The sequence below is a fragment of the Macaca thibetana genome, chromosome 8, assembly GCF_024542745.1.
Source record: "Macaca thibetana thibetana isolate TM-01 chromosome 8, ASM2454274v1, whole genome shotgun sequence".
NCBI classification, from domain to species: Eukaryota; Metazoa; Chordata; class Mammalia; order Primates; family Cercopithecidae; genus Macaca; species Macaca thibetana.
The window spans coordinates 32,865,280-32,888,140 of NC_065585.1; the positions used below are offsets into that span (position 1 = coordinate 32,865,280).

The 22,861-nt window shown below is 30.8% G+C and overlaps 1 protein-coding gene across 5 annotated transcripts in view; it reads left to right on the plus strand.

The window, feature by feature from the left end:
* Positions 1-22,861, plus strand: part of CSMD3 (CUB and Sushi multiple domains 3) — a 1,234,985-nt gene that overhangs the window by 1,159,574 nt on the left and 52,550 nt on the right. For all 5 annotated transcript variants that reach the window (XM_050802135.1, XM_050802136.1, XM_050802137.1 and 2 more), the window contains 6 exons: positions 1,950-2,123; positions 7,992-8,165; positions 11,277-11,450; positions 12,257-12,442; positions 14,405-14,578; positions 16,623-16,805. In XM_050802135.1, the coding sequence (XP_050658092.1) occupies positions 1,950-2,123; positions 7,992-8,165; positions 11,277-11,450; positions 12,257-12,442; positions 14,405-14,578; positions 16,623-16,805 (1,065 nt within the window). The remainder of the gene's footprint in view (positions 1-1,949; positions 2,124-7,991; positions 8,166-11,276; positions 11,451-12,256; positions 12,443-14,404; positions 14,579-16,622; positions 16,806-22,861) is intronic.

Sequence of the window (22,861 nt, forward strand, 5' to 3'; positions counted from 1 at the left end):
TTAGTGTCTAACACAACTCTATGGTGTATGTTGTTTAGAGACCCATGATTTATAAACAAACTAATAGAGAGGTCAAAAGTCTACATAGGGTTATTATGATTAAGAAGTTTAACATAGCAGACAACTATGTTATGTGTAATAAGTACACAAGTATCTGATATTATTTTATTTATGAATATTCACTGATTTGAAATTTATTTTTTGAATCTTTATATCAGTATAGAATTTTTTGGTTGCCCTGTGTTCCAAGATAATCATATTAATGAATTAAAGTATTGAAATATATTTCAAAATTATATTTAATATTATAAAAGTATGCCATCATCTGTATTTCTATTTTTTGTTCTTTTTTTCGAGAAAGAGTCTTGCTGTGTTTCCCAGGCTGAAGTGCAGTGGCACGATTTTGGCTCACTGCAACCTCTGCCTCCCAGGTTCAAGCAATTCTGTCAGCCTCTGCAGTAGCTGTGATTACAGATGCCCACCACCACGCCTGGCTATTTTTTTTCTGTATTTTCAGTAGAGACGGGGTTTCACCATGTTGGCCAGGCTGGTCTGGAACTCCTGACCTTAAGTGATCTGCCCTCCTCAGCCTTCCAAAGTGCTGAGATTATAGGCATGATCCACTGCACACAGGCTGTATTTCTAAATTTTTGTATTAGTCCTCCAAGTTTTCTCTGACTGCAGACTCCTTGTTTTTCCAAATTATTGTTTAAAAAGAATAATTTGTTTTTAAAGGGCACGTGGATAGGAATATTTCAGAGCTAGGTAATTATTATCTACAACAGAAACACTAATTTAATCAGCTTTCAACAAATGTTTGTCTCGTTCTATTGTGTTAGATTCTTTATTATGTAGAATGGTTTAAATGATAAGTAAGATTGGATTACTGCCTACAGGTAAGAATGAGGGAATGGCAAGGGATTTAGGAATTGCAATTGGTTGAGAAAAATAAAAGAATAGTATTTTTTCTCCAGTCTTCCATTTAATCATCTTTAAAATGAAAATATATAAATATTAGAATTAATAATAATATTAGTATATCATAATATTAATATCCACCTCAAATGATTTTTTGGGGGGATAAGCTCAAAACCTTTAGTACATTTTAAATTTGATATGCAACTCTTGAAAGTTTGCAAGTTTTCTAATTCTCTACCTGACAGCTATCTAAAACTTAATACTGAAAGCCTAGACAGTTTTTTTGAGCATTACACAAATGAAAACACTAATAATAGCACCAAATATATAATATGTGCCCAATGAACATGATCTGTTTTGTTTTTATGCTAGAATGACATAAAAATTTGTGGTCTTCAAATGTGAAGAAGTCATAAGAGATGCTATATGACCTGGCAAGCCTGTTAAATTTATTTTCTTCAATTTTTTATAACTTACAAAAAAAAGATGAATTATATCTAATGGATGTCATGAAAATCAAATACTTTACATGTAAAACTCAAACTACAGAGTTCTTGACAAAAATTATATTGTAATTATTATTTTAATGTTGGTTTAGATATGAAGAAACTTTGGCTCAGGTAAGTCAAAGGGCTTGCCCAAAGTTACTTGATAAGTCAGAGAAAGATTTTAGATTAATGAATTATCATCTCTTTAAACTTGTGATGTTTTTCGTCCACTATAGCCAGGTTGACTAAAAGAAAAATGCAAAAAACAAAAGCAAAAGCAAAAACAAACAAGCAAAAAAAAAAAAAAAAACTTTATATCTCTGTTACTTAGAAGGTTCTATGGAAACTTAAAGAGGATAAATTTTACATTATGTCATCTCTTTTCTCCATACTTTCACACTGATTCAAACATGTTTTACAAATACCAGTTTCCTTTGTAAATACATCAAATCATAGGAAGCTCAAAATGTTCAAAGCATAGTTTTGTTATAAGTGCAGCTTGACTATATCTTTAAGGGTTTTTATTTATTTATCATTTTAAAGTTATTTCCTGTGGAGAACTACCTACACCTCCAAATGGAAATAAGATTGGAACTCAAACTTCATATGGCTCAACAGCTATCTTTACCTGCGACTTGGGATTCATGCTTGTGGGCTCTGCTGTAAGGGAATGCCTTTCCTCAGGTCTTTGGAGTGGATCTGAAACCAGATGCCTAGGTACAGATTTTTAATTTGTTTTTACCAAACTTCCCCCTGCCCCTCACCCTTGAAAGGAGGCATCTCTTTTTCCCTAATATGAGATACTAATTTATATTCATTCAGTAAGGATGTTAAAAACCAGAAAATACTTATCTTTAAAAATGGCTCATGATAGAAAAGCTACTAAACAGAATAATCAGATAGCATTCCTAGTGAAATCTAAGGAGAGACACATTTTCTTCCAGTCATGGTGAAAATATAATGGTGAAAACTAATTGCTGAAAATTGTATGCCTGCTTACTCAGCTGGGTTAATCCCTGTAGCTATTAACTCATTCTAAACCATAGTCAATTCTCCTTTCACATATTTGCTTAAGGTAATGACTGAAGAAGATAAACAATGTAATGTCTACATTTAAGCACCTTTCTCCCTTTTTATTTCATAAGATTTCAACATGCGTAAAACTAATTTCTATTAAAATTTTAAAAATATATTTTTTGAACCTGATTTTAGACAATTAGGATGTTTTCCCCTTAGAATTCCCTGAATTTATTATAAAAAATCTTCAGTTAAAGAAACTGAACTAGTTCATTCTTCTTACCTTGCCTCTTTTGAATGCTTTGTCTCCTTTTTCAAAGATTTCAACAATTTATCTAATATTAAGAATAGTATGCTTTATGCTATTTATGCTTTATTTTCTCTAAAATTATTTCAAGATCTGAAAGCAAATATTAAATTAGGTAATAATGAAATTTTTTCTAATAATTATTCACTTATCTGTTGGAAGCAAGGCAAGATCTTTTTGTTTACTAATTTAAAAATTGCTGATTATCATGAATAGAGTACTGCAAAATTTGTCAGTGTTTTTGTCTTTAAAATGTTACTGTTTAAGAATATGACACATGGCAGAAAAGTCTATACTTACATATTGTGTGGCTAATAAGCTTGAAAATATTCATAGAAATATAATCATTATTTGAAATTTCAAATGGCATAGTTACAAGTTTTGGTTAAAGTGTCTTTTTTCCCCTTCTCAGGCACATTTGTTAGTAGTTGTACTTGGAAGCCCAGAAACAATTTCTTTATAAGAACACACATACTTGAATATACACAGGGAACTCCTGAGCCCCTGGGGTCGTTAATGCACCAGGCCCTGGCTATGAGATGGAGTTCCTCTCAGACTAGGGTCTTTCCTCTTCCTCTTTAAGTCTCACCTAGACAGAGCAGAGCAGTGAGGCTAGGAGTCATGGTGTCTCCCACTGGTCAAGATTGGGCAGATGGATGAGGCCACTTATTTTCTGCAATGACTATTGAAAAAAACAGAAAATAGTTAATGAGTTAAATGATTATGTATTAATATGTGATTATATAATCAAATACAAACTCAAAAAACTAAAAAATTTTAATAGTTTTTAAACTGATTTTGGTTGTACTAATTTTAATTACAGATTACTTAGTTTACTTATGCATTTTTAGGTAAACTTAGTTTACATATAAATTTTTAAATTTATATATAGTTATACATAAATAAATATATATTTATACATACTCTTCAGTATTTAAATTATATATTACATGTATCTTTAAATAAGTATACATTTATAAATAAATATATATTTTAAATACTATATTTAAATGATATATAATTTAAATACTATGTTTAAAATATTTAAAGATATATTAAAATATTTAAAATGAACTATATTTAAAATATAATTAAAATAAAACTAAATTTTAAAAGTATTTAAAATATACATATAAATTTGAAAATACTATATTTTATGGCTATATGCTCTCATGAATTGTTACTATGTATTATATATTATTTAATATTGTATATACTATGTGGTTTTATTCTCCTACTTAGAATCTTGATTCTGTTCTCTGGAAAGACAGGGCATAACAAGAATATTTATAAGAAAATATTGCCTCTTAGTCTAAGAAGACAAGATCATCCATTGTAGAGAATATAGTGTTGATATGCAATGAAATGCAAAAGGATGTTGGTAAGAGGAAACTATAGTTACCAGACAAGTAAATCCTAGAATAGTACACTGTAAATTGAGCGTAGGGATCCATTCTTCTCAACTAGTTTGTGTAACCCCAGACACTTTTAGCTTAGAATGGCCATGAGAATGTGCTTATTGTTTCTCTAAGTACAGTGCATTTATTCCTGCCTCCCTAATATTTTATTATGAAGTTTTCAATTAAAGGAATTGACAGTGAACACCCATATGCCTACCACCTAATTCTACAATGAATATTTTTTCTTATTTGCTTATCATATATCTATCCATATTTCTAGGCCTCCATCAATCCATTAATTTATTTTTTGATGAATTTTGAAATAACTTGTAAACATCAGTATACTTTGTTGCCAGGTATTTAAGCATGCATACCATTAGCTAGAGTTCAATATTTGTTCAAAGTTGTTGTTTTTTTTTTTTTTAACTCTGGCAAAATTTATATATAGTAAAGTACATAGACCTTAAATTCAGTTAGATTAGTTTTGATAAATGTATACATGCATGTAACTAAACCACTGTAAAGACATAGAATATTGTCATTACCTCAGAAAGTTTTCTTATGCCCCTTCATGGTCACTGTGCAACTCTCCTCCTCCTTAACCTGAGGCAGTAACTATTTTGATATTTTCACCATATATTAGTTTTCCCTGTTCTAGACATTAATTAAATTGTTTTGCAAATTGTGCCCTGTTTTGTATAAGGCTTCTTTTATTCTCTTTCCTCTATGCTGTTGTGCATATCTGTAATTTGTTCCTTTTGTTGCTCAATAGGATTCCATTGTACAAATACGCCACACTTCAGCCATTTTGTTTTTGATGGATGTATGAGCTATGTCCAGTTTTTTTTCTATTATGAATAAAGCTGCTATGAATGCTCATGTAAAAGTCTTTTTCTGGACATATGCATTCATTTCTCTTGAATACTCAGGAATAGAATACATGTGGGAGAGTTCTAATTGTCTCCCATTCTCTCCAGCATGTGATGTAGCCAACTTTTTCATTCTATCCATTCTGTGGGATGCATAAAGGTATCCTATGGTATTTTAGTATTTTTTTGTCTTAGTGAATACTAACGTTAAGCACAGCTTTTCATAGGCTTATTGGCTATTTGTAAATTTTCCTTTGTGAAATGGTAAAGTATCTTATATTAACTTGCCTTTTTACTATGAATTGTAGGAGTTCTGTACATATTCTTGTTACAAGCCCTTCATCATTATGTGTTTTATAAGTAATTTATCTTATTCTGTGACTTGCCTATTCATTTTTTAATAGCATCTTTTGACAACACACATTTTCAAGTTTGGTAAAGTCTGTTTGTTTTACTTTCTCTTTATACTAGAAGCTTTATAGTTTTAGCTTTAACTTTTGTATCGCCAATATTATTTTTAATTTGCATGTGTTATGTAGTAGCATTGAGGGGCTTTTTTACTTGCTCCTTGTATCTTGCACTATTTGTTGAAAAAACTTGATAATAATTATTGAAATGATGTATGTAAATCCTCTAAATTTGTTCATAATTTTCAAAATCACTTTGGATACCATAACTCTTTTCAGTTTCAATATAAATCTTAGAATTAGTTTATCAAACTCTACAAAGAAATTCTGGCGGGATTGAATCCATACATCAGTTTGGGGTAAATTGGCATCTAAAAACATTGAGTCTTCTGATCCATGAACATAGTACATTTGTTTGGGTCTTTACTTTTTTTTTTTTTTAATAGCAACATTTTGTATTTTTAGCATAGAATGTGCTATTGCTAAATTTATTCCCCAGAATGTTTTACTATTATAAGTAAAAAGTAAAATTTTTCTTTTTTTTATTTTTTAGATAGGGTCTTGCTATGTTGCCCAGGCTGGTCTTGAAATTGTGACCTCAAATGATCCTCCTGCTTCAGACTCCCAAAGTGCTGGAATTATAGTAATAAGCCACTGTGCCCAACTAAAGTTGTTTATCTAAATTACATTCTCCAATTGTTTGCTGTTAGCATATAAAATACAATTATTCAAAATATTTATCTAATATTCTACAACCTTTCTAAATTCACTTACTAGTTTATTTTAAAAATACAATTTTCTAAACATTACCTGAGTATAGAATAGTTTCACTATTTTGTTTCCCAACATTATGCTGTTTTTCTTCTTTTTATTAAAGTATTGCACTGGAGGTTTTTTTTTTTTTTTTTTTTTTTTTTTTTTTTTTTAAACAATGTCTTTATTGGGTTAAGAATGTTTCCTATATTCCTAATTTGTTGCCATTTTTTTTTTTTTATCATGAATAGGCACTGCATTTTCCTATATGCTTTTTCTACGTCGATTGAAATAATTACATAGAATTTTTCTCTTTTATTATGTCAAAATTACAGTGGTTAATTTTTCATATTTAGCCAAATTTCATTTCTGGGTAAATCCCAGATAGTCATTATGTATTATCATTTATATGTCACTAGACTGATTTTATAAAATTTTGTTAAGGAGATTTGTATCTCTGTTTATGAAGTACTTTGGTCCTTTATAATTATTTAAGGACTTTGGTCCTTTTAATTTTTTTTTTTTTTTCAGGCTTTACTGATGGGGTTAATGGTTACTTCATAAAATAAGTTAAAAGGTGATTTTTTTTTTCTTTTCTGTTTTCTAAAAGAGTTTACATAACACTTATTTTCCCCCTTAAAAGCTTGAATTTCCCAGAAAAAAAAAATCTGTGGGAAGAGTTTTGTTCAAGTATTTTAATAGATAAAAGCTATTAATAGTTTTCTATTTTTATCTTGTGTTAGTTTTGGGGCAAGTTATAATTTTCACAGAACGTTTTCATTTTTTCTGAAGTGTTAAAATGTATTGGCATAAAGCTGTTTTTAGCATTCCCTTATTCTTTCAATTTCTTGAGGGTTTATAGTGATATCACTTCATTCATTCCTGTTATTGACAATTTTATTCTCTCCATTTTGGTGTTAATAGGGTTAGCTAAGAGTTTAATAATTGTGTTGCTTATTTTTAGAGAAAGAAATTTTACCTTAGTTAATGTTCTCTGTTGTTTGTAATTATCTTAAATATTTACTTCTGTCTACTTACTTTGGCTTTATTTTTACGTCATTTTGCTCCTTGCTGCTTCTTCTTAACATGTTTTACGTCATTGCTTATATATCTCTATTCCTTCTACTAAAATCACTGAAACTTATAAATTTCTTTAATAAGTAATGTTTTATCTGTACCTTCAAATTTATATGTGTATATATATTTTTTATTTTTATTTTATTTTATTTTTTTTGAAATGGAGTCTCATTCCAAAAAAATGAGAAAATGAAAAAAATTTTCATTTTGAAATGGAGGCTCAGTCGCCCAGGCTGGAGTGCAGTGGCGCGACCTCGGCTCACTGCAAGCTCCGCCTCCCGGGTTCACGCCATTCTCCTGACTCGGCCTCCTGAGTAGCTGGGACTACAGGCGCCCGCCACCACACCTGGCTATTTTTTTTTTTTTGCATTTTTAGTAGAGACGAGGTTTCACCACATTAGCCAGGATGGTCTCCATCTCCTGACCTCGTGATCTGCCCGCGGGGCCTCCCAAAGTGCTGGGATTACAGGCGTGAGCCACGGCGCCCAGCCTATATTTTCATTTTTACACCTTGAGATATTTTATAATTTCTTCAAGACCCAAGTGTCACTAGACATGTGTCTTCTTTTAATTTCCATATATTTGTTGTTTGGCTAAGTATTCAATAGTTACCTTTATGTCATAGAGATATAATTGAATTATTTGTGACTTGCTTTGAAGTCATCTTTAAAAGTTTACTAATGTTACACATGTATATAAATATACAAATAAAACAAATCACAGTATTAAAAATATTGCTTCATAACCCATTTCAGCGGGTCATTGTGGAACTCCAGAACTGATTGTGAATGGTCAAGTCATTGGAGAAAATTATGGATATAGAGACACAGTTGTATATCAATGTAATCCTGGTTTTCGATTGATTGGTTCTTCAGTGAGGATATGCCAACAGGATCACAATTGGTCTGGTCAACTCCCATCCTGTGTGCGTAAGTAAGCATGGCAAAAGCAATTAGAAACCTCTGGTCTTTGGAACAATTCTAGTTTTGGTTAGGCAAGATGAATATATATATTATGTTGTTATATATATCAATATAAAGTAAATTTCCACAATCCAATTTGATACTGCTATGCAAAAAACCTTTAAAGTGGAAAGTGTTCAAGAGAATTTCAGTTATATTTTATCAGGAAGACAATAAATTAAATTTAGCTCTTCTCATATTTAATATAAATGTATGATATTGATAAATTAATATTCTTATATGGAAGATACATTCTCAACACATTTGTAATTATAAGGATTTAAATTTCTAGAGATCACTGTGTAGCAGTATCAAGGTTTGCTACGATGTGATACTACAGAGTTTTTATAGTGGAAAATATTTTGGATAAATATTATCTAATAATTATGATGCTATTGCTATGACATCAAAATTATAAACTAATGAAGCACAGTGGGAAAAATATTATCATTAGGCACGACATGAAGAACCTTTGCTCTCATTTCAGGTCCTCTGATGATTATGTGTGCTAATGCAATGTTTAATCTCTCTGGGTCCTAATTCCCTTATAAAGAGAGTGTGTGCTTGAAGATGTTTATCATTATGTCATCTTTTAATCTCAAAATGCATTGCATTTTTAAATATATCAACATTACACATATGTAACATAGTTATATTTTGTCTGAAAAAAATTAAAAATTATGAGGATGCAAAGGCATGTGAATGATATAATGAACTCTGGGGACTAGGGAGAAAGTGGGAGGAGAGTGATGGATAAGAGATTACACATTGGTTACAGTGTACACTGCTCAGGTGATGGGTACACCAAAATCTCAGAAGTCACACTAAAGAACTTATCCATGCAACTAAACACCACCCGTTCCTCAAAAACTATTGAAATAATTTTTTAAAAAAGCAGATAAGAAAAAAAATAAATAAAAATTTATTTTAAAGCACTGTTTACAGTATTTTAAAATTTGTACAAAACATATGAATATATGTAATTTTAGAATTATTTTAAAAAGATCTCACCAGTTCAACATATATCCATGTGATCTTTTAGGGTAATTAGATATGAATTCACACATGAAGAATAAAGTATATTTTGAAATAATATCTTTTTATTATAATTTCTTAAGTATACCTGCTGTGCTTTGTGGTTTTAATGGATCTCTTCCTATATGTACGTTGTGAATTTGGCCATTGTGCACTTATTATGACTGCTATATCATGAAAATAAAAATAGAGCTGAATAATGATAACTGTAGTACATCTCAGAATCCCCAGAAGTATTTAGTGTTTCAGATCACAATCTATCCTACTTTGGATCTTAAAGTCAACTACATTTTTCTTATATTTTTCTCCTGATAATTTCCATCTCCAGATACTGACATTTATATTAAAATTATTATCGGTAAATAAGTACTGTAAATATGTTGTAATTATAACAGGATCATAGGATAAAGATTTTGGAAGTGTCAGATAAACAATACATAGGACTTTTAGTATGCGTTCACAGGAAATATTTCATTTAATCTGTGACCAATTGCATCTATACTTATAAATTCAGTCATTATACTGTTTTGATCCAATCCACAGAAATGTATAGAAATTCAAGTTTCATGGTTATGATCATAGGATAATAGAATATCTAGTTAACAATGAAAGTCACTTTCCTAAGACACACCCATACACCCCCACATACAGATTGATTGTCTGGTGATTTAAAGACAGCAATATCCTGCTTGTGTCTACTCTAGATATGTTCTTTTTCATTTATATTCAAGCATAGTCAATTAATACCACTGTTTTTCTTGTTGAATAATTGAGGCTATAAATGAGAATTGGCCCTTAGGGTAAAGCTGGTTTCTTTATGGATAATTTTAAACAAGAATAAGATGCAGTTAAATTTCCAAATGAGTAGGTTGACATTAACAATACAGCTGAAAAATAATCGTTCTTGGGTCATTTCCTAAGTACTAAAAGTGACTGTGGTCGTTTCCTGTGCCCAATTAGGAAGCACTATTACTGAATTTGCTCTGATTAATAGAGTGAGATAATGCAATAAAACAGTTCATAGAAATAGTGTTCAGGGAAAGCCAGCACTATGTAAAATTTATAGTGGGACACAGCATTAAAAGAACCTAAATAATTTATCTAATTAAGAATATTATTTCCAAGAAAAATTATATTATCAAGTATCAATGATGAAGGAAAGAAACCAGTAAGATTGATTGTTTTAGAGAATATTTTGAGAATATGTCTCAAAATATTAACGAAAATCCTAATGCAGCCTTTGTGTATCATTTTCTATTTTCTACATTATGTAGTCACATTAATTTACTTCGCAAGCACACATTTGCTTTATCAATATATCATTCATAAAAATTGGTTGTATAAATAATATTAAAAGAACTATTTCAAAATTAAATGCAAAAAACTGCCTTTAAATATCCTCAATTATTAACTAGACAAGGAAAACTGGTTCAGTTTTGTTCTTTTCTATTTTTTAACTTTGTTTTTTTAAGCACAAGATCTCATTCTGTCATCCAGTCTGGAGTGCAGTGGCATGATCATAGCTCACTATGATATATGTACATAGCTATGATCATGCTCACTACAGTCTTAACTCTTCTCCTCAAGCAATCCTCCCACCCCAGCCTCCAAAAGCACTGGGATTATAGGCATGAATCACCACACCTGGCCAGTTTTGTTCTTTTCTGCTATTGGTTATGGACATGAACTTTAATTATTCCCCAGATTTCTTTGCATTTCAATGCTCTGCTCTTTGCCTCCCCAAAAATGTAGAGAGAAAGGATGAAATAGGTACCATGAAACTTAAAATACCTATGTACCACTTGCATAAAATTATCACAATTTTAAATAATTATCTATTTACTAATATAATAATGCTGTTAGACTATTTTGACATTCTACTTTGTTCATTTACGTTAGTAAATGTACTTTCCATATATTTCCAGATAAAAGTAGTCTTCTTTCTACTTTGTTTGAAAGGATTAAGTATAATCAATAATGCAATAACTGATAACTATTTTTTTTCTGTGTTTCCTTCCCTGTCCTCCCACCACATCATATTAGCTGTTAGCTGTGGTCACCCTGGTAGTCCAATTTATGGAAGAACAAGTGGAAATGGGTTCAACTTTAATGATGTGGTAACATTCTCATGCAATATTGGATATCTTATGCAAGGGCCAACAAAGGCACAGTGCCAGGCCAACAGACAGTGGAGCCATCCTCCACCTGTGTGCAAAGGTAAATGTCTAAGTATATTCCCATTTGGGACATGGTAATAATGTTCACATAAACATCAGTGATACATTTAAAACAGCTTAAGCAGAATAGCAAAAAGTTTTTATCTAATAAAACAAAAAGCTTTAATACTGATGTCATCTCATTAACAATGCTTTCCTTTTTCTAAATTTATTACATATTTTTAAAAGTTAAAAGTGGTAGAGTTAATTTCTAACTTTCTTATTTGTATCTATTTTGTGACTGCATATAAAACGTAATTGAGATTATTTTTACTTGCAATTTGCTTCATAATTAGTGGAATTTACCTTTGGCATTTATTTTCTTTTTATTTTTCTGAAAACTATATATGGGCCTGGATTGTCATTAGTCCTGTATTGAGGCTTTATTCATTTTTTAATCTATAGAAACAGATTAAGGAGAACTCTTTGATGTTTTTCCAGTTTGCAAATAAGTATATTTCATATTTTCTGAAAAAATACAACCAAATTATCATTTTCCTGCATGTTGTTTTCTTACAGTTCAACTATAGCTTAAAAGATATCATTTTTTAAATTCGTACTCAGTACAATACTTACAAAGTTGCTATTTTCCTAACTGTTGCCAAATTTTTTTCTTTCTTCTGTATTTCCTACTACATAAATTTCAGTACATTTTCTAGATAATCCATGGGATTAATTTTATTTTTGGAATCTGGTTGTTTGAATAAATTTACTTTTGAAACTAAGTATTTACATTTCTAATATAAATCTATATAGGTATATGTATATTATTGCAAACGTACGTTTCAAAATTTGTCATTTGTTTAGTGGTCAACTGTTCTGATCCTGGAATTCCAGCCAATTCTAAGAGAGAAAGTAAAATAGAACATGGAAATTTTACTTATGGCACTGTGGTATTCTATGACTGCAATCCTGGATATTTTTTATTTGGATCTTCAGTTTTGATATGTCAACCAAATGGACAATGGGACAAACCTTTACCAGAATGTATCAGTAAGTAGATAATGTGAATTGTTTCTTGAGAACATGTCATGGAAACCATACGGATGTTTATTGTTTTTATAAAACTACCTAAAGATATATGTCATAGAGAAGCATATTGATTTTATTGTTTTGCTGTTTCGAAATTATACTTTTCTATATTTTGTAAATTCAGTGTGCAAGCATAATTTTCTTAAAATTAATGTGATAAATATTTATCTATCATTCTTTGATTTTGCACTTTGGAGCAGATAAAATATGAAATATAGTCATATTTACTACTTTACAATATTATCATCTGTAAGAGGCAACTATACTTTTATTCTGTACTAATATTTAATATTTCATTTAAAGCAAAATTAGTCTTAAACATCCATCATGGATTCAGAATACATGAAGATTTACACAAAGGTGTTACTTAAAACTTATTGATCTTAAATGTTTGTCATATAGAGACATATATACTTGTTAATGCAATAATTGTTAATATGCAACATCTTTCTAGTCAGTGAATATCTAATAAGTGCATTTTGTTATATGTTATAATAGGAGTTGTAGAATGTATATAAAATTAATTATGGCCAAAATGCTTACAAGTAACACACGTAGTGAGAAAAATAATTTAGCAGATATAAATCAAACTTCTGTGAAGGCATAGAGGAGTGAACATAAATTCTAGCAATTCAGTCAATTGATAGGTCTCAAATTGAACTAAATCTCAAATGGTTGGTGAGTCTTGGACTTGACAGGGAAGAGAAGAACAATTTCATAGACTGAATGAATAGCGTGTGAAGAAACCATTTATTTTTGGCAAGTAATTTTTGGTTTTAGTAAATTGCTAAATTATAAAATTATTTTACGATTATGTTTCATTTAGAGGATTTTTTATGTTCATGGGTGGACTTTTATGAACATTTTGTGACAGCATTCATGTACTAAAGAAGAAACAACACTTTTTGCTGTGTCTATAAAAGTTCAGATTCTATGCATATAGTTCAGTAATTTGGCCTGCTGGTTAAAATTCATTTGACTTATTTGTGTTAACTGGTCTAATTATTTGAATAATTTACTTACTTATTCTTATGTAGCTACCACATTAAAGTTAAAAATATTTTCATAGGACATGTAAACCTGAAGTTCTTCAAGTGTTCTGAGCTCTCATATGCTTTTTGCTTTATCATTTCCTGTAGCTCTCAGTGGTACAGTATTATATACTGAAAGGTTTTATTAAGTTTTTATGTCCTCACGTGCTGTTTGATACTCTAGAGATATGTGACACTCAGTATTTTTCTGAGTACAACTAACAGGGGACATACGTTAAATTCTGAAACTACCTATCACTCATAAATAATACTCTTTCATGTATTGACTTTTAATTCTGCTATGCCTAGCAGTGTTTTAGTTTATAAGCCACTGAGTATTGTCTTTATACAGCATAATTTATTCATTACTGACTTGTAATGATTCTAGACTATATATTAAATAGTGAATCACAGATCAATCTTCACTGAATCTCTTTAACTCTCAAAGTTTTTTTCATGTAATTTCTGTATGGCTTCACTTTGAATCCACATGGTGTCCTATGTCCTTACTTAGTGAATTCATATTAATCTTCTCCTTGACTTGTACATATTTTATCAGGCACAGATACAGTTAGAATTCATACACATATATATGTGAACACATACTCACCACTCTTACATGTACAGATTTATCATAATCACTCAATCATTACTTAGCTTATAAAGTTGCTGTTAAACTCATCCGCAAAAGAGTAAGTTAACAGAACGGCTCCTATAGCTGCAAACCCCACTTTATTTTTAAAAAGCTGCCTTCAACATAGATGTTTGATTTCTGGAGGCTTTAGATGTTTGAGCAGAACATTTACTTCTGATTTATTGTATAAACATGCTGGTATAGGTTGTTCGATAGGAGATATAAAAAAATTTTATATTCAATAATTATGTATTGTAGTGATTGACTGTGGACACCCTGGCGTTCCTCCTAATGCAGTCCTGTCTGGCGAGAAGTATACTTTTGGGTCTACTGTTCACTATTCCTGCACAGGAAAGCGTTCCCTTCTAGGCCAGTCATCAAGAACCTGCCAATTGAATGGCCATTGGAGTGGATCACAACCTCATTGTTCAGGTACCACTTGGAAAATTGGACAATGTGTGTTGGAAATTACATTATTGTTAGTAGTAGTAGTAACATATACACAAAACAATCTAAAGACTTAAAATATATTTCTCTCTGAAAAATCTCATAAAAAAAGCTGAAACACTGCTTATACATTACTGGAATATGTGTAAGGCTATATAAATGCGGGGTACTGATGTTGTAGATGATAAATTACAAGTATGTGTTTTGAACTGTGTTGCTAATTTCAAGGATTTATGGTTTTAGGATGCTACACTGTATGAAGCTACACTGTATGAAGCGTTTTCATTCGTTAAAATGGTGAAACTATTCAAGCTAAAGTATCTATCCCATTTTAGCAGATACCACATGTAATTTTCCCCAGAAGGCAATATTGTATCAGTGATTTTCTGTCAGAGTTCAGTTCTGTTTAACTTTCTAAGCAATTGATTACTTTAATGGTATGATTTTAAAATAAAGTTCAAAATGTTTTAAATTGAATTAATCTAATTCATTTTATTAAAGATATTTATCTATCCTAGTATTAATAAGTGACATATATCTTTTGAATCCTTATAACCTCAATAGTTATCTTTGCATAAATATTAAAGATATTTTAATTAATAATTTGTTCACAGAGTATTTGACAAATCTTTTCTGAGATAAACATTTAAGTTACCGCTTTTTTTCAAAAATATCATTTACATTTTGGATCTATGATGTACTACTTATTTTTATCCATCAACCAGATATTGTGCTTATTTTTCTGCCTCTTTATATTTACATATTGTCTATTGTCTTTACTCTATTTTATCTCTGTAGATATCATTCCGGTGACTTATTAGGAGTTGTTTTACATTATTTTCACTTTAGAGTTAAAAGAGCAGTGAAATGGTAAATTAACCCCAAATCTTTTAACTAGTGATTAATCCCTATGAAGTGACTGCCTGGGACTTTAAATGTAATCTACAGATTTAGAAAAACTATCATTTTTAATGTAACTATAAAAATGATTTTATGAGAATTAACGTCTTATCTTGGAGTGACTCATAGAAAATTAACTCTCAGATAACTGCTTATACATGTGAACCCACAGACTTATCCCCCGTCCCCACCCCACCATGTATTAGGAAACTGCTACTAAATTGAGAAATAAAATTGTACACAGACATTTGAAAGTGAAATACTAATTTTAAAATTTTATGTAGTTACTAATTTTACATCACATGAAAATAAGAACATATAATGAAGGATTCCAAACACACAAGGCAAATAAAAAAGAAAAAGGGAAAGAACAATTTCAATGCTTATATTTCAACCCTTCTCTCTCTATCTTTTTTTTTTCCTCTCTCTCTCACTCTTTTCCTCTCTCACTCTCTCTCTCTCAGTGTATATTGACACTATGGCAATTTTGATTAGGATTATTTAAGAAATGATAAAAAGACTAGGTAAAGACTGAGTAAATCTTTAACACTAAAATCAAAAGATGAATGCCTTACAGTACAGATTTTAACACTAAAATCAAAATCAAAAGATGAATGCCTTACAGTACAGAACTGTACTGTAATATTTACATGTCCTAGCACACCACAGTTCTACTTTAACAAAAACAACAAAAGATGATCAGTAATCAAGAAATTCAGAAAAGGAAACATGCAAATTGCTGAATTTTTTTTTTTTTTTTTTTTTTTTTAGATTTTAGTTTTATACATCTGTTGTCATTTGAGTTCATCATACTGTCAGTTATACATTTTCCATTAGCTTGGTCATTAACTGGGTTTTGGAAAAACTTATGAAATATCCTTAACCTATTTAACGTCTCCAAATTCACTGTTAAAAAAAAAAAAAGCACTATGCTCTGCAACTATTTTCTTTTTCACTTACACTTTTTTTAATGACTGGAGTCAGATAAGAAATATGAATTATAATTTTACTCCATGTATGCTGAAACCCAGCATGCACAAAAACAAATGCCTCCCAGGCCCTTGGCCTAACTGATAAACTTAATAAATGTTTATGGAAATTGGTTATCTTGAACCGTACTGCATTGCAGGTGATGCTACTGGGACATGTGGCGATCCAGGCACTCCCGGACATGGCTCTAGACAGGAAAGTGATTTCAGAACTAAAAGTACTGTACGTTTCGCTTGTGATACTGGTTATATCCTTCATGGCTCAGAAGAAAGAAAATGTTTAGCTAATGGCAGTTGGACCGGAAGGCAGCCAGAGTGCAAAGGTAATCTCAAGCAGAAATTAAATATCTTGGAACTACTGGATTTTAGTGTGTATCTAAATCCAAATGAGTACAACTAGGAAAATTACTCTTACTAGTTTTTTCTGCCTGCAACTATGAAATAAAACTGTTGTATTCCCGTTATACTGACACCATCTCGTAAGATAATTATGACTGATAATTAAAAAGAAAACCCTCATTGGTCATATATATGCAAACATTTTTCAAAACATAGCAAATGTGTAGATTTAAAAAACAATATATGTATTTGTTAAAAAGATTTATTCTTTCCTTTTTACAGTAGTCCCTCATCTGTGGAGAATACGTTCCAAGACTTTTAGTGGGTGCCTGAAACCACAGATACTACCGAATCCTGTGTTTCTATGATTTTTCACACATACCTGTAATAAAGTTTTATTTATAAATTAGGCACAGTGGGAGATTAACAACTATAATACTGAAATAAAACAATTATAGCAATATACTAAATAAGAGTTACGTGAATATGGTCTCTCACTCAAAATATCTTGTTGGACTGTGCTCACCCTTCTTGTGATCTTTTGATCTGATAACCAAGGCAGATATTAGGTGACTGACAAGTGGATATCATATATAGTGTGGGTACCTTGGACAAGGAATGATTCACTTTCCATGTGGGAAGATATGATTTCATCATGCTACTTAGAACTTAAAATATACAGATTGATTATTTCTGGAATTTTCCATATATTTTTAAACCATGATTGACCATGGCTAAGTGAAACTTTGGAAAGAATAGTGGATAAGGGGAGACTAGTGTACCTATGTTGTAGAGACAAGAGAAAACAATAAGTTGTTCTTACCCTAATATAATCTCAATGTCTGTCTTAGCTTCCAGTATGTAGAAATGGAAAACTATAGAAACATACAGAAATATGATTAAGATTTTTAATTGTAGAGTACAATTGTTAGTTACTAGAATTCACAACATCTAGGGTGTTTGAGTAACGTTTTAATTGTTCTGACTCAGAGTTAACATAATTAAATCTTTGTAAGAGAGCCAGTTGTGGCTCAAGCCTGTAATCCCAACAATTTGGGACACTGGGGCAGGAGGATCACTTAAGGCCAAGAGTTTGAACCAGCCTGGGTGGGACCCAGCCTGAGACCACATCTCTACAAAAATTTTAAAAATTAACCCGGTTAGTCAGGATGGTCTCGATCTCCTGACCTCGTGATCCGCCCGTCTCGGCCTCCCAAAGTGCTGGGATTACAGGCTTGAGCCACCGCGCCATCTCTACTAAAAAATACAAAAAACTAGCCGGGCGTGGTGGCGGGCGCCTGTAGTCCCAGCTACTCGGGAGGCTGAGGCAGGAGAATGGCGTCAACCCGGGAGGCGGAGCTTGCAGTGAGCTGAGATCCGGCCACTGCCCTCCAGCCTGAACGGCAGAGCGAGACTCCGTCTCAAAAAAAAAAAAAAAATTAACCCGGTGTGGTGGCATATGCCTGTAGTCCTAGCTACTCCAGATGCTAAGGCAGGAGGATCACTGAGTCCAGGAGTCAGAGGCCGCAGTGAACAATGATTATGCCACTGCACTCTAGCCTAGGTGACAGAACGAGACTCTGTTTCAAAAAAAAAAAAAAAAAAAAAAAAAGAAAAGAAAAAAAAAAAAAGAAACAAAGATAAAAAGGAAAAAGAAAAATATTTTACAAAATTGACTAGTAAATAAAATGTTGGTGGAAAATTATCTTATTGACTTTAACTGTTCTTTTTGTGATTATTTTATTGGAAAAACTAAACTTGCAAAATATTTTTAAACTTACTTGATGTTGTACCAAACATATTGTTTTTGCAAACAGAAGACAATTCTCAATCAAACTTTCCTGAGGGTTTTTTGATTGACTATGCTATAGTAATATTTTTAATTATGTTTAATATTTATATTCTAGAAAATACAGTTTTTTTTTTAACTGGGTCAGTTTTAATAATCTTAAGAAAAAGTTGCAACTTAGTTGATATAGGGAAACGAGCTGGAAAACAGTGCTGAGTAAAATACAGTAAGGCAGACTAAACTGTTTATTTCTCAAACTTATTTTCCAAAGTCAAAGTCTTTTTAATGATGCTGTGGGCATCATTATACATGCAACATTGTGTGGGTGACATCTAAGTCAGTCCTTTGTTCAGCTGACCTACAAAATATTTTATAGACGAAATGCAGACTGGTGCTGATACTGCTTTGTTAGCATGCATATTATGGATAAAAGGAGAACTATGAGTTGTAGCAAGTATGATAGAATTAATATTTTTCTCACAAATGAAGCTCATACAAATCACTTACAAAAACAGACTTTAGTAGACAAATGGACAAAGAATATGAACAGAAAGCAGAAATTAAAAAAAAACTGTAACCTACAGAAAAAATTCAACAGAACTACTAATAAAAAATATGATTAAATATTAAAGTATCATTTTTTACCTATTTTAAATATGCTAATATAAAGTTCTTGTGTGCAGGTATAGGACCAGCAAAACTAGAACTTTAAAAAATTTCAAAATGATTTATATTGTTGTATTTGGAGAGCAATTTGACAAAAATTGCTCTCAAAATGATAATGAATAGAATGATAAATATTCATGGGATGTATCTGTAGCTTCAGTTTATTACTTGACTTTTGTGGAATGTTTTCTAACAAAAATAGAAATATTAAAGAGAACACAAAATTATGAAAATGTATTTTTTATTTCTATTTATGGGTAGCAATAATTTGGAACAAAACACAAAATTATGAAAATGTAATTTTTATTTCTATTTATGAGTAGCAATAATTTGGAACAATCTTACACTAGGAAAAGTGTTGCTTAAGCAATTTTAGGTTTACATAATCTAATAGTGCATAGTCAATAATATATTACAATATAGGCCATGAAGCAATATGAGAAAATGTACATTATATAAAACTTAGAAATAAGATTTAAAATTATGTACTCTATTAGAACCATGAGAAATGATGATGAGGAGAAAGTATGAAAGGAAATACACAAAAATAATACTAGGACACATTTGTGAAATTATTGGTATTTTTACTTTTTATTCCAAATGTTTTCTACTGTTGTTATATTACTTTAATACTTTATAATAAAACTTGAAAGTTTTTCAGAATGTGAAGGATAAACCACATGTAAAAATAAAAATATTAAATGATGTGTTTAAGTGACTTAATTTAATTAATAGAGAAATGCAAATTTGAAGTAAGTAACATTTTTGACAGATTCTTTTAAATGATGGCAAATGATGTTACAGAGAAGGTGTGAACACAAGCAAAGTCTTACGCTATCAATGCAAGTGTGTATTGTGATAATATCTTGAGTGATTCTATGGCAATATATTTCAAACAATTTAAATTTTTAATGTTTTAGGGTTTTTTATTGATACATATTTTTACATATTGATGGGGCATGTGTGATATTTTGTTACATGCATAAATGTGTAATGATCAAATCAGAATATTTATGATATCCATCACCACAAGCATTTATTATTTCTATGTGTTGATAATATTTCACGTCCTCACTTCTAGCTATTTTGAAATGTACAATACACTGTTGTTAATGACAGTTACGCTACTCAAAAATGATCCAGAAATTATTGTAGATATTTATCTTAAAAATAGAACTAATATACAGAGATATATATAAGTTCAAGTATATTATATCCAAAAATCATAGAAAAATAAAACCAAGCCAAACTAAATGTTTTTCAACAGGGAATTGGTTAGATAAATTATGAACTGTATGGAAAATCATACAGTTACTAAACTTTATGATAGAAAGATACCTTAATTGTAATTTTAAGAAAAATAGAATTTATAAAGGGTAGTGAAATTAATATTTCACTGTTGTATATTCTATACCTAACACAAAGCCTAGAATATTGAAATAATTATATTCATATTAAAACATAATCATATATACATATATGCATATATAGATATCAGTTTCTATTTTTTGGTGGTGGACTTTTAAGCAATCTTTACTTTCTTCCTTATACTTTTTGTTTTATCATTTTAGAAATGACTACTTATTACTTTGATACAAGAAAACAAATGGTACCATGATTTTTAAAATAAGAGTTCTCTCTAGCAACAAAAGAAAAGCAAACATATATACTTCCTATAAAGATGCATCACAAAAAATATTCAATTAACAAACATGTGTTATGTTTCAGCTTATTTCCTAGCCTGAATATGATTCAATGCTTTTATTATATGCTATCAGCATAATTCCTAGGAACTTGTACTAGATGAACAATCTGCTGTTAACTAACTTTGTGAGATTGGGCAAGTTACTTAATCTTTCTGTGCCTCAGTTTACTATTAAGAAATGGTGGTGATGTTAACACTAACTCAGAGCATTTTTGTGACAAGTACATAATTTTGGAAAAGTTGTGGCTGTGACATATTAAGTGCTTAATGAATCTAAAAAAACAATGGTAACTCTCTTTTGTATTAGTTTATGTCTGTTGACTGCTGAAAAATGACTCTTGTGAGAAGAGATGGTTTGGTTGACTAGTACTAAATGTAAATGCAAGTTTATTCACAGGCAACAATAAATCCTTTTTCTCCTAAATGTCAATATTGCAGAGGCAAGGTAGTTGTTGTTTCTTTTCATTGTATCCACTGGGCTTTAAGCATTCACTCATCATAGATGACACGCTTACCTTGTTTCATTTTAAGTTAATTTTACTTGTGCTTAGTTCAAATAAAATGTCTGGCCTGGGGCGGTGGCTCACGCCTGTAATCCCAGCACTTTGGGAGTCTGAGGCGGGCGGATCACGAGGTCAGGAGATCGAGATCATCCTGGCTAACACGGTGAAAACCCGTCTCTACTAAAAATACAAAAAATCAGTCGGGGGAGGTGGCGGGCGCCTGTAGTCCCAGCTACTCGGGAGGCTGAGGCAGGAGAATGGCGTGAACCTGGGAGGCGGAGGTTGCAGTGAGCCAAGATCGCACCACTGCACTCCAGCCTGGACCACAGAGCGAGACTGTGTCAAAAACAAAAACAAAAACAAAAACAAACAAAAAAAACCAAACAAACAAACAAACAAAAAAAACAGATCTGGATAGATGAAATTTATGTATTAGGTGTGGAGGAATTAAAGTCAAGAGAACAGAAACAACAGTATGATTTGGCCATATCTTGAAACCACCCTGATTAAAGAAATTCTTGATTTTTATTGTGTGGAAATTTGACCCTGCCTAGGTCTCTATTTCAAAATAAAAATTACATGACATTTTAAAACAAAGATGATATTATCTCAAATCCTTCTTGTATTGTGTCAAGCTGCATATGGATCATGATATATAACAAGTAAATATGACCAAAATTTTATTTTAGGCAGGCACTAATGCATTTAGAAGAAAGTAATTATGCTTAACAACGAAGTAAAAATGTCTGCTATTATCATAGGTTCTGCTTAAAATATTATCTAGAGTTTGATTTTTATGTATATATGTAAAATGAGTAAGGTTCTTGCCTACACATGCATACACACACACACGCGTGCACACACACACACATAGCAGTTATACAAATGATAGGCAAATAGAAATATTTAAGATGCAGCAAGGAATGTAGATGGCATTTTCTGAAATTATAATCGTATTTCATATTCATAAAAGCGTTCACTTCTGTAAGGTACTAAAATGCCTTCTGATATTACAATAAAATTAAGCATTACATTTATATATTGTTGCTTTTAAGATAGATAGTTTAAAATTAACATATCATTGTTGACAAATAGGTAAACATATATATAAAAAGTTAATCATAAAAAGACATTTGTGTTTGTACCTTTTATTTATAATATATTGAAACAATGAAAACGATTACTAAAATTTCATTACTTTGTTTTTACTCAGTTTGGTTTTGGTACTCTGGTCTAGAAATAAAATGTATACGTTTTAATTCAAAACAGTTATGTACTTATATAAACAAAAATATACATGGATGCTTATAATATTAAAATTGTGTATCTGTCTTTTCTGAAATATCAATGTAATAAATCTCTGTTGCATCTCATCAC